This window comes from Argiope bruennichi, chromosome 10 (assembly GCF_947563725.1).
Source record: "Argiope bruennichi chromosome 10, qqArgBrue1.1, whole genome shotgun sequence".
Classification (NCBI taxonomy): Eukaryota; Metazoa; Arthropoda; class Arachnida; order Araneae; family Araneidae; genus Argiope; species Argiope bruennichi.
This window is the reverse complement of record NC_079160.1, coordinates 63,176,328-63,190,500: the sequence shown is the minus strand read 5'-3', so window position 1 is coordinate 63,190,500 and position 14,173 is coordinate 63,176,328. Positions and strand designations below refer to the sequence as shown.

The 14,173-nt window shown below is 26.0% G+C and overlaps 1 protein-coding gene across 3 annotated transcripts in view; it reads left to right on the top strand.

The window, feature by feature from the left end:
* Positions 1 to 13,858, top strand: part of LOC129988222 (zinc finger protein AEBP2-like) — a 268,585-nt gene extending 254,727 nt beyond the window's left edge. For all 3 annotated transcript variants that reach the window (XM_056096388.1, XM_056096390.1, XM_056096389.1), the window contains exons 4-6: positions 4,991 to 5,115; positions 6,076 to 6,143; positions 7,902 to 13,858. In XM_056096388.1, coding sequence (XP_055952363.1) covers positions 4,991 to 5,115; positions 6,076 to 6,143; positions 7,902 to 8,061 — 353 coding nt within the window. In that variant the 3' untranslated portion in view covers positions 8,062 to 13,858. The remainder of the gene's footprint in view (positions 1 to 4,990; positions 5,116 to 6,075; positions 6,144 to 7,901) is intronic.
* The last annotated feature ends 315 nt before the right edge of the window (positions 13,859 to 14,173 follow it).

Genomic DNA, 14,173 nt, shown 5'->3' with positions numbered 1-14,173 from the left:
ATAGAAATCTGATGATCCATTTGAATGTTTTAGACCACCAACGATGATTTTCAAAAATTAGACAGCTGATTGATTTTCATTGCGCTCGCAAAATTAGAATAAATAGAATTTGTTTTTCCTTGTATCAATCTGATTCTCTTAAGAATAAAGAAAGCTTGCAACCAAGCTTTTGAAATAATGTCTTTTAGGAATTTTATCACTCTTTCTAAAGTTATAAAACTGAATATCATGATATTTAATTTCATTCATTTTATTTCAAAAATACGTAGAATAATTTTTATAATGATCAGTTTATTTCGAACGCAAATACAGAATGAGAACAAATTACTATTATTATCATCATTCTTTAGTTATTAATTTCGATAAACAATTCTTCCAATCTCGCTGGTTCATTTTAATTTTTAAAAAATGTGAAAGACAATATATTTTAATTGATCGGTTGTTTAAGATCGGCTGGTAAACAAATAAATCGATTGCAATGTTCTAAAACTGATATTGAATCGGCTATTCATTCAGTTTTCTTCCTTAAAGAAACTTCAGGAATTTCCCCCCCTTCGTTACATTCAGTTTGATTTTGTACTTCATGTCATCATCTGAAATTGTATTGTTATCGCATCTTAAAATCATGTCATTTCATCGTAGTATTTAGAATTTATTGTACAAGCTGATTTTCGCTATATTGTTTTAGCGGATGTTAATTCGATACTTATTTGTAACTGCCCCCTTTTTTTCCCTTATAAAACTGAGCTCTGCAGATATTTTGATGTATTTATAAATTTTATTTTTTACTATGGATAGCAACGTTGTTATATTATTTGTTGATAATAAATATGGCGAGTTTGACAGAAAATTGATATTTCGAAATATCTTTTTTTTTTTATGTATCAATTTTGGAGGAAGGAAAAAATTGACTTTGTTCACTTTCGAAGCAAAAATGAATATCATTCCTAGTTATGCAGCTATTCAGATAATCATATAAAAAGAAAATGTCGTTTCGATTCTTACTGCAGGTTTTATTTCAAATATTAGATTTTATAATGAAAAAAAAATATTAACATCTTATGATTTCATAATTTCTTAAAATTGAGTCTACATCCGATTTTAACTCAACTCGAAGACTGTTTTAGAATGATCTTCGTGTCGAGAACTAGGCGGAATCATTTGAATCGGGATCAAATGAGAGAATTGCACCTGAGTTGGCATCCCTCCTCCAAACTTCCGCACCACGCCTTCTTCTCTTTCTATTTTTTTTAATTAAGTAAAAGGTTTTTTTTTTTTTTTTAAATTAAGTAAACTCTTTTGTACCTCATTTTACAAGCAAAACGTATTCTCATGCTATTGTATTCGGGATAACTTAGAGAAGCATTAGTAAAACTGATTAGTATCTTCTTTCTATTAAGATGCTTCACAACATATTTGTACTCTTGTTGAACCATTATTGGTGTTAGAGCTCGAAATGTTCATTATTATTTTGATTCCACCTGATTTCTTCCTGTCAAGGGGGTGGCTCCCTTCTGGCCTTCGTCCAATCCTGGCAGATGATTTCTTTGTGCAGCTGCTGGCAACACAGGAGGCCTTCCGCCCTCCCACCGACTCATAAAAAGATGAGGGTGGGGTGTGGAATAAAATGGGACTCAGCTATTTTGTTCATTATTGAATTTCGTTTATTGAATTTTTTTCTTCTTTTTAATTTGTTGCTGAGTTACAAGTTAGCGATTAAAAGTATTTCATGGTTAGAAAAGAAATGAAAAATAAAAATGAATTGCTAATATACCATTGTTTATTTGAATATCGTCAAATTTCTGTTGACTCATTTATTGAATTTTCATTTTTTTTTCTATTTAAAGATAATTATTTACAAATTTGCAATTGATAGTATTTCGTGATTAGTAAAGAAATGAAAATAAAAATTAATTTTAACCCCTTAATAATCATTTTGTAGAAGATTACCAAAAATTTCCAATATATCCAGAATATTTTCAATACTATTCTCGGGGTTTTTAAGTTAAGTGGTTAATGTAGTTTTGTTTATTTGAACACCTCTGAAACTCTGAACTGTGTATAAAATATTCGGACTGTGTAAATTATTAACTTTCGTTTTTTTTTTTTTTTTTTTTTTTTCTCTTCCCAATCTTTAATGCATTTTTTTGTTTGGAAAAATATTTGTCATTTCATTTTCGATTGACAATTATATTGTTTCTCTTAAAAGAATGATTTTTATAAGCTATATTTTATAACTATTTATGCGTGAAACTTATATATAATTTTGTGCCAATAATGTTTATCTAATATACTTTATCGTTTATAATGCGTTTTATATTCCTCTTCTCATAAAATTCCCTTTATAACTATTTCATCTGTTGTTGAATATAAAATATATGTCGTTAATTTTTTTTTAATGGAAAATTCTTCCTTTTTATGGTTTGATCGTGCACCCCAGGTACATATGATTGTATTTTTTCATTCTATAGTTCGTTTTTGTTCTTAATTTCTCCCCCGCCCTCCCCCCCATCTTTTTTTATATCTATAAAACTGAATGACCATTTGTTTGTTAGAACTTTGTACAATTTCATACCTTTTGGTGAATTGGTTTTTTTTTTTTTTTGCGCCTAAAAAGTTTAACTGAGCTATTAAAAAGATTTGCGCCTCTGTATTAGGGAGATAAATTTAGAATTAAAATATTTAGGGTTTTCTTTTCGTACTATAATTTCTAAATAAATCGCCAAACAAATATGATTTTTTACACAATCTTATAATTAAAAAAGAAAATCCGCTTTATGCGGACAATTTCATTATTATTAATTTAAACATAATTTTTTATTAATTCTAAATTTTTTACGATTTAAAAGTATATTTTTTGTGCTTTTTTCTAGCTAGAAATAGCTATAAATAGAACTTAATAGACGCTAGCAAAGCAGCTACAGTGCTAGTAAGTTTATAAACTTTAATAATAAATCTTATTCGACCAAGATCGCTCACCTCTCTTTTGACTAGTGCCATGCCATCTAGTGGAGAAATGTGAAAACATTTCGCACATGATCATTAGCGTAGCGGTAGAAATGAATGACCGAATCCAAGACTTGATGTCGAGTAGTAAAGTTATTTAATGATCGAATGTCGCGTCACTACTTTTTATTTAAAAAAAAAAATGCTGGAAACCGTACTTATTTTAGCTACAATCTTGGTGTACGGATTATTTTAGGATGAGTCTCACTGTTAAAAAAAGCACAATTAGATGACTATCAGAAATTAACCGCTATAAGATACATCTTTGCTTACAGTAAATAAAATTTCATTTTCCACCCAATTTTATATTATATGTTTACAAGATATATCGATGCAGTAAGAAATTGGGCATAGTTGGGTTACTTTTTTTCTTAATCCCGATTCTAATTAAATATATATATATATATATATATATAAAGGAAATCTATATTTAACTTGATTCCAGCGGTCTTTCAACCAATTGAAAATATATGTATGATTAAAGACATTTTTTTATATTCAGATATATTGGCTTTTTAAATGTAAACGAATTTTTATGAATCGTCTTAACTCTATAATAACATTATCCACTTTTTTTTTGGGAGGGGGATCGAAACGATCGTTATATAATTCTGGTAGGTCAATCCTATACTCAACACTATTATAAGGCTTTAATTTTTAACTAACGAATATAACTGTATAAAAATTATTTGAAATGAAAGAAGAAAATGGACTGTTAAGAAATTGTCGCTTACTTTTTATTATACATAGTGTACAATCTGTAGACAAACTTTTTTTAATGGTAAAAAAAATTTTAAACCTCGTTTTTGATAATGCGCGAGCTTTTCAGAGAGTTAAAAAACAATATTTTTAATTGTGAGCTGAATTCTACAGAATTGTCAAATGGCTACAGTATTAAAAATTTGAACTACACAAATATCTCACGTCTCAATTATTTACTATAAGATTAAAACTTTTGCATTCATTATATTTTTGTGATATGAACCCTAAAGTTATTGCAGCTAGAAAGTTTCCGAAGCTAATTATCGAGGAAGAAGGTATTTATCATTAAAATTAATGAAATAAGGCAGTAAATGAAACTTTTATTTGTTTTGTTCTGCTTTTTGAAGTAACAGGACTGAATCGAAATTTTATTACTTTTCTATTTGATGTTTTGGAAATTTAAATAAAGAAGAAAAAAGCGTCCTTAAAAGTACGGAAAACAATTCCAAACATATTTTTACCCATTCTTATTAATGATTCATTGAAGACATATTGAAATTATATATATATATATATATATATATATATATATATATATATATATATATATATATTTGTGTATGTATGTGTGTTTAATTGGTTGCTTGAATCAGGTAGAAATTTTTTTTATATTTATATTAAAATGTATTTAGCTGAATGATTTGAACTTCTTTTAATTTTGTACTACAATTATGTTTATTTAATATTTAATTTTATTAAGTGTATATTTTTCATATTTAATATGCTTTAATATTCATTTTAAGTTTGCTGATATATCTTATCTTATTGTAAATATGTTAATGTTTCTGTTATTTTTGTTTATTTAAAAATATGGATTTTTTTTAAAGCATCAGTATTCATATAAAAGTATGCCAATGCTTTTTATTTCTAGCAAGTACACACAAGTTATGAATACTTTTTTAAAAGTACTGATCCTTTAAAAATGTAATTATATATATATATATATTTGTTCCTTTTCTTTTTGATTGTGAATAAATATTTAAATGTCCAAATTTCTTGTTTGTTTTCATAATAATAAAAATAATTTGAATTGTTATGCTTTAAATTTTTTTTAATTAAAAGTAATCTATAAATTTTGGAAGTATTATCTTAGAATTCTGATTTTTTGTTCTTATTTCATTATCTGTATAATAGATTTATTATTCTTTGATTGATGATTTTTCTATGTACTATATATTTTGCATTTACTTCTGTTTAATGTTTTATTTTCTATTCTTTCCAGATAAAGCAAAGGATTTTTTTGATGATGCATCCATGGAACATGTGAGACACAATTTGTTCCAGCTCAGTTCCATAGAAGGAATGAACTGTGGGGGTCCACCTTCTGCCATTACATTCCATAGCACAGTAAGTTGATTTTTGTTTAACTTATTTATTTTGAATATTTCATTGCTATAAGAGTTGTCTGGGGCAGAGAATCAAATATCAATTTACCCTTAGCTGTGCTTTTTTAGTATTGTAATTAAAAAATGTGGGAAAATTATTTAATTGGAACAATTATAATTTATATGTTTTTCAATTTTTTTAAATGATGTGTCATTAAATTACAAAAGAAGATTAATAAATTCTTGAAAATCCTGTAACATTTTTTGAATTTAGATCATTCTGTGTATATTTTTTTAGATGAAGAAAGGGAAAATGTGTAAAATAGAGAAGTTCAATTTTTAGTAATTGAAAGGTTATTTAATAAAGATGTAATTTAACAGATTGCAAATTTTTTTGACAACCTCCGAATAATTTTTTAGAGTTCAGATAAATGATGAAATTTTATTTTAAAGTTTGAAATTTGAAGTGTGGTGCATGATGTTTTAGTTTTGATTGCTAAATATTTATTGTTTTTTATCAAAGTTTAAAAAATGGAAATTTGAATTATTATTTCTCAAAGTCAATTCTTACAAAACAAATTTTTCTATCTATTAATAGCATATAATATTTATTTGAATTATGGCAATTTATTAAATTATGTTCATATAGAAGAATTTATTTTAATTTAATCTATTAGTGATTAATATATTCTTAATACTTTCATTACTTTTATAATTATTTTATTTTTACAAGTTCATTTATTCTTTTTTCATACACTATGTAAGATCTACTTTTGAGACTAATTGATTGATTTTTTTTAAATATATAAATCAGAATAAATGTATTTAAAAAGCATTTTTTTTCTCCAATTTTAAAAAAATGTTAACCAAACTTTAAAACTTTTTTTTCTAATATATAAATTTTTAGAATTTCTTAAAAATCAAAATCTTTGTACATTTTTTCCAGACTTATTAATTTATCTCTTTGTTAAATTTTGTGTAGGTTGTTGGAAGAAGAGTTGATCCTACAGGCAAAGTACATATTCTTCTTCACTGGAATCCTGAAGACATGTAAGAAATATTTTTAAAGTAGTTTCTGTTTGCAATCTGGCAACCAGTATATTTTTTTTATCACATTTTATTACATAATCATTTTTAAAATTAACTGAATGTAATGGATATCTTTCAAAATGACTTACTGTGGACAACATTTTAGTGTTTCTTACCGATAATAATTCTGTTGTTAATATTCAACTATTGAAAAATAATGAGGAGGAATCTGAAATAATTTCTTTAAGAGTATGTTTGGAAATGTATGGTGGGGGGGAAAATGAATTCTATGTAACATAAAATGGTTCCCCCCTTTTTTGGATTTGAATGAATACATTACTAAAAATAAAACATGGATTTCTGCATCTTGAATTCACTTTTGTGTTATAATTTTACAATACTTTTCTTGTGTCTATTTTTTAAAAAACAAATTTCTTGGGGAAAAAAGAGAGAGAGAGTGCATTTATGATGTAAATTTATTGCTGAATTACAAGTCTGAGTACTGAAAAATTCCTGCTGTGTAATTACTGGATAGCTCTAGTTTGAGACACATCTCATTAAAATAAATTACCATTTTCTCATGTTGCTAAAACTGGTTTTATTTTGTCACTCTTGAACTCACGAAGAAAGTCTTTGTAATTGTTAGTGTATCAGTAAAGTATGTGTGTGAGGAAGGGATGGGGAAACATCTGATTGATTAGTTATTTACTTTTACTTAAACTAACTTTTTAATTAGTTAACAATCATAATGATGTTTTCAAAAATGCTTATTATTTTTTTATCTAGTAAATATCAAAAAAAAAAAAAATATACAATTTTAGTAAATTATTATAGATCAGCTTTGTCCACTTATATGAAAATGGATTTGAGGCAACATTGAATTATATTCAGATATTCATTCAGAAATTGATAATATTTATTGTTAGTAATCTTTCAGTCTTTTTGCAAAATGATTTTCAGTTTCATGGTTTTTATAAAATAAATTTTTGAGTACGTGGCATGTTAATTTCATAGATAAAGCACAAAGTTATGAGAAATCAATGTAATATAAAGAGATTAGTATAGAAAGTTATATTTTTTTATTTGGATACAGGTTCTTTAAGATAAGAATTGCATATTAACAGAATTGCGAACGTATTTTACTTAAAAAAATAATAAAATTCAGCAGATCTTATAAAAACATCAATATTTGGAAACATAAATTAATCATAAATTGTCTCTATTACCTCTGCTCTGCAGTATTTAATCCTTATTGCTAAATTTGTTCTGAAGTTATTCTTTTTAACATGCTACTGAGCAGAGATTTTATAATAATTCCAATGTCTGATTTTAATAAAATGAATGTTATAAATGTAATTTAAATATTATGCTATTCAAGAATTGGAAAAATTCTTATATGCAAGATCTTAATAAAGCGTAAAAAAATGAAAAATCATGTCATACATATTGCTTTTATTTTAATATTCATATATACATGATAAATGAAGCTTTCAATTTTCTGTTAATCTTGCAGTAGTTACCACATGGTATCAATATTGCCACTAAATATAATTATTCAACGCACATTCACACACACATTGCTGATAACCCTTCATAACAACAACAACAAAAAAAATTATATAATTGTCATATAGTTTGATTAGCTCTAGGTAATCAGAAAAGTGCCGAAAAAATTAAATAGCCTGAAAATTTTTTTTCTCACTTATTGTATATTTTTACTTAATTGTATTATTTTGTTTCAATTATGAACACTGAATTAAAGTTTTTAATTTCGTACAGGATACCAGACTCATGGATACCCGAATCCGAAATCCTTTCCAATCTCCAGAAAACCATTCCACTTTCCAAACTACCTCGACAAGCCCTTCAGCTGCCCTCGATGGTCGCACTCAGCAAGACAGGGATTGTTGCACGTCCAGGGAAACGCAAGCGCAAGTGAGAGATTGAGAAAATTAAAAAAAAAAAAATGATTAAAAAATGACAAAACTTATCACCATTTAAGTGCCACATCCAACAGCTTGTGGAAACTTCTAATCTTCAAGCCTCGCTCTCATCACATCATCTGTGTCATTCAAGTCACTTCCAAAGTACCATTTGCAGTACTTTTCAGTTGTGTAATTTATTTTTGTGGCCTTTAGTGTACCATCACCTATTGCCATCAGATTTCTTTGCATGAAGTTTGGAGAGAATTGAACCGAAAAGGGTTGAAACTGATAAATAAACACTGCTGGGTCTCTCAGAATGTCAGGTCTGCAGAGTGCCTTTTTTCACCCTTATAACTTCTACATTCACCTGTCTCAACTTATCCTAGTGACAATTTGTGGAACAGACAGGTGACAATTGTTTTTGAAAAAAAAAAAAAAAAAAACTTAAAAAATACGAAGTTGACAAAATAATACCTCAAGAGAATGATATGGAGTTAATATATTTGCTGGAATGCAAAAAGCTGGATCTCATTTTCCTGTACTTTATACTTACATTTGCGTTTGCTGTAATATATTTTGAGATTTTTCTTGCTTTTTTGCAGTGGAATGATTCTGTAAATCAAAATAATTGATGTAATTTATTACTGAATATTATTTATTATCTATGGACCTTATAACTTTATTAAAAAGTAGGATTTCTTTTCTTCAAATAAGTATGAAATATTTTGCAAATCCCACAATTATTGTTTTGTTGGCTATTTTTTTTGGGTGTGAATATCCATAATTTTTATTTTATTATTATTTTCATGTATGCATTTTTGATCTTAAAAATTGTTTTTTTAAACACACCTCTTGATCTACTTATTAATTTCTTAATAGCTTATAATTTTGTCTTATTATTAATTTGAAGTTTTAAATTGAAGGGGTTCAAGACATCGCTTTTGTATGCATGAAATATTTTAAATATTCAATAACTAAGATTTATTCTGAAATGCAAAAAAAATATAATGTTCTGTTTAATTACAATTTTTTTTATTTAAATTGTTGAAACTATTTATGTTACAGTACATGTATTTTTAAACAAAAACTACTTAATGATATTTAAATTATTTAAAAATTATCTTTTGTAATTGTTGAAATGGTATTGAAAGTACTTATTGTAAACTGAATATTTAGGAAAGAATGTCAAAAAAAGAAGAAGAATCAAATCTGAAATATTGGAGGATTACTGTTATTCTGTGTGTAAAATTTTTTTATACTGTTGAATAAGTCAAAGCCTAAACATCATCACTAAATGATTTTCAGTATCACTGCCTATTGTCAATAAAGTACAAGGTGAACTGTTGGCATATAACTGTAATTCAAAATGTATATCAACTATTTTTATATCATTGCCATGTAGAAAGAATTGTTGAAAGATATATCACTCATAAAAAAATTGCACAGAAGAGGAATTGGAAGGTCTGGAGGATGTTTTTCTGCAGTATCAAAAAGAAAAAAAAAAGTGAAGAGAAGTGATTAAAGTGTAGATAAATTAGCCTCAGTTGGTGTGAATAGTGGTTTATAATGTTGTTCTCATGGAATTGTCAGTGTTAATAGGAGCTCTGTGCGCTATCGTATGTCTTGTATTTTACTATGCCATGTTTTGTGTGTCATGTTTTTATTTTCTTATCTTTGGCTATATTATTGGACTTCTTCCTGTGGACATGAGTTTCAGCAAAGCCTAAGTAAATTAATTCCATTCAAATTGTACAAAAATGTCAAATTTACATTCTAAATTTTAATGCCATTCCTGTCTCAAAAACAATTATGTGGATAGCCTATTTTTTTTTTTTTTTTTTTCAATCTAAGAATTATTTGTTTTTCTCCCTTATTTCATCATCTGAAAATGTAAAACAATTTAAGAACTGTTCTTCTTAATTAAAAAAAACTAATTTGGATATAATTAAATTATTGTTATTTAAAAAAATCCAACTATAATAATTCGGAATGATGTTTTTTTTAGTTGTCTTGGGAATTTATAATATCCCATGTGTATTGCATATATTAATATGATCACCATGCAAGATTATATTAATGCATTTTATAAAATTTTAAAATTTAGGTATGAATAATATACATTTATTTGAAAAAAATTATATTACTAATATGTTAAATACATTTTTATCTTCATAAAATAATTGAAAACATTATGACACTCTTTTTTAATGAATGCTTGAGGAAGAAGTCCCATAATGCACCACGACGATTAAGAATACTGTATTTGAAGCACTGATACTTCTAAAAGTGCATCTTGTAGATAGGTACAATCATTTCATAGTCCTTTGTTTAATATTTTGTATTTGTAGTGAATTTCTTGTGTTTGTGATGATTCATTAGCCAAGGTTTTTTTTGTTATTTAAATACTTTGAAATTATCAGAATAGTCTTTTTTAAAACTGGTTTCCCAGCAAATCCTTTCTCCACCTCACCCATTCTGTTTACTTTCCCCCTCCAGCATTTAACTCATGGGACCAATTCCTTTTCTACTTTTTTCAACACAAAGAGTTGAATAAACTTTGATGTAATCAGTAAAACATTTTGGCATTAAATCCGAATTTCTTTTTTAAATTGATTTTTGACTGTTTTATTTTAAAAATTGAATGACTATCAAAATAGTAATATCAGTTATGCAGAACATCCAACTTCATGTGATTTTTTTTTTTTTTTTTTGCCTGTTTCATATAGTTTTTAATGGATTGTTTTTATTTTATTTGGTTATAAACAACTATAAGAAATAGTTGATGTGATAGAATTTTATTTTAAATTAATTCTATATAATTTTCACTTCAACTGTAGGTGTAAGTTTGGGCATATACCTATAGATTTGTTCAAAGAAAAATAAATAATTGAAATAATATTTAATTTTTGCAGGTTTTTTTAATACATTTATTTTTCTTTGTAAGCTCTCTAATAATGGAATTTTAATTCTTACTATTTGGAAGAAATAAACTAGGAATTGATAATCAACCTTTTGTATAAATTAATAGATAGAATTATAACAACAATTTTTTCATCTAAATTAAACAAAAAAAGTATATTTGTTGATTGAAATTTTGTAAAATTAAAATTATTCCAAAATATTTAATGATGAAAAATTTTTATTCATGAACTTAAAGGCATTAAAAATATCCATTTGAAAGAAGCTGGAAAGTCCCTTTTAATTTAGAACTTAAAATAGATTTAATTGAGTGCAGAAAATAAGCATTCTCAATTAAAAACTTTAAATTTTTTCTTCTTTTATGGGGTTTAATGTAATGCAAAAAGAAATATTTGTTATAATGTAATTTATTCAAGTTTCTCATAGAATTGGTCCTCTTAAACATTTGATTTTTATATTAAAACTATTCAGGTAAATTAAAAAAAAATGTCTATAATATTTGACTAATTTTTGTAGTTTTGAAAATGTTCATTGGTATTCTAAAAAAAAATTTTTTTAGTGATTTTTTTAATTACATTTTTTTTCTCTTAAAAAACAAATAAAATTTTAAAATTAAAATTTTATAAATGAAAAATAGAAAACTGTATTTAAATTAAATGTTACATTTGTGAAAATTTTATTCCATAATTATTTATTGTAAAATATGTGTCTTCCCCTTTTGATCAATCAAAATGTTGCTGAAAAATGTAATACCTTTGTTGTTGTAGTAAGGATTACTTTTCTTTTTATTAATCATTTTCTATTATTTCCACTGTAAATGTTAATTTCTGAAAGAAATATCTAAAGTAAAATGGGATAGTTTATGAAAGTAAACTTATGAAATTGGAAAGGATTTTTACATTTGATTGTATTGATTTCATTTTAAAAGTGTTTTCTAAGTTTTTTGTTACAATATCATAAAATAATTTATGAAGGGAACAAATGCATTCATTTATATAGCATGTTTCTTACTTGTAAAAAACGAATACAATAGTTCAAGTCATATTGAAATAAATTTTATATTTAAGTGAAGGTTTTAATTATAAGAATTTTTCTTTTCCTGGATTTGTTTAATAGCTATTTCTGCAAAAACTAATAATCAATACAATTTTTATTGTCTGGGATACTACATTCTGAGTTTACACTTTCTAGATATTTTTTGAATTGTTAAGGATAAACTTCAATTTCTCTTTTTATGATATTTTGAATTCTGCATACTGTACTCATGTAAAGCCTTACACATATGTGCATTTTATCTTGGAAAAGTTTATACATTTAATATTGAAACCTTCTGAACACAATAGTTTTCAGGTTAATGTATACTCCACTGTAGTTAGATTAGCTTCTTCATATTGTTATTTATAGTGTTTGTGTGGGGTTGTAATGCAGTTCATAATGTGTATTTATGTAATGGAGACTAGTATGGAAAAAAATCAGCTACATCACTGCCATATTTTATATGTGTTTTTATATCACATATACTGTGTTGTATTTATAATAGTCTCTTGCAAAAGTACTGCCCTTTCGCTAGATTTTAATTTCATATGTATTAAATTGAATTTCATTTCCATCGTCAAAGGGCAACAAGTACAAAAACAAACCATTACATCTTTTCATGTTTGCTCTTTACCAAAATATTGTTTCATAATGAGTTTAAATCAAAGATAAAAGCCCCATAAGTGAAACAGTGTTGAAATTTAGAGGTATTTAACTTTTCATGTCATATCTTAAAAAGAGAGCAATCTTATTAATTTAAAAATAGTAGTAAATAAAATAAAATATTTTAAAGTTTTTTTTTACCCATATTTAGGAAAATCATTAATTAAAGGTTGTTTCACTTACATTCTATGCAACTTTTACAATTACTAAATTTGAAGATTTCATAAGTGCATTTTATGGTTTAAAGATTACACTCATGCCTTTAGTTTTACAAGTGCCATAAATGAGGTCTGCTGAGACTTACTAAAAACAGTTTTTAAATTTTATAGATTACATAATTTTCTTTTATACTTTCTTTGTAACCTGCATTATTAAAAATTAAAGTATTTATTCAGAATTTTTGGAAACAATTTGAAAGTTTGATTTCATAAAACATTATCTCTAGGCTTTACTGCCTAGTTTGAAATGGATATGTAATGAAATATCTCTGCGGTTTATCTGTAGGATACTAAAACTGACTAAATGCTTTGGGCTTAATGTCATAAGTGTTATAAATATTATTTCTGTCTTTTTTTTCGCCAGAAGTAAAAAAATTGACCACATCTGAAATATTTAGTGGAGGGTCCATAGTGTCAGATTACATCATAGAATTTGCATCTAAAAATATTTATTGAGAATTAAACATAATAACCCTGACATTTTATTTCAATTCCAAATTGCATATTTGCATAAAAGTTTTTTTTTTTTTTTTTTCACAAACAGTTGTAGAATTTTTAAAATTAAAAACCATTTATATTTTTTTATTTATATTCATTTGGTTTTTGTCCAAGAGAGTAGAAACTATTCACATAGTTTTATTCTTCAGTGTTTTGTACTTTTGCAAGGGGCTTGCATCAGAGTTTTCCTCAATTGTGATTCTGAAGAGACCAGAGCTCAAGACCATCGAAGTCCACTGCCTCTAAAGGGGACCCACTATGTGGGTATCCTGACATGAGTCAAGTATTTTCAGTCTTTGATTTTTTTTATACTGTCACGATTATACATTGTAATAGCTTATTGTATACGACTGTTTTCCCACTCGTGCTGCTGCACTGTAACCTGTTATACATGATTTTTGTATACATTTGCTAATGATACATGATGGGTTGTAAAAACATTCAAACTTATACAGAATACATAATGTATTTGACTGTCTTCATGTTTCTGATTTTTTTTTAGTTACACATACATAATATTCGTTCATATTAAAAACTTAGATGTGGTTGCAGTCAGGATATAACTGAAATTAACTATACTTTTTACATTCTAAATTCTGGAATTTCCAGATTTATTCTATATAAATTCATTTTTCACATGATGGGATGTAAAACATCCAAACTTATACAGAATACATAATGTATTTGACTGTCTTCAAGTTTTTGATTTTACTTAGTTACACATATATAACATTAATTCATAACAAAAATGCAAATGTGTTTGTAGTTTGGATATAACCGGAATTAATTGTAT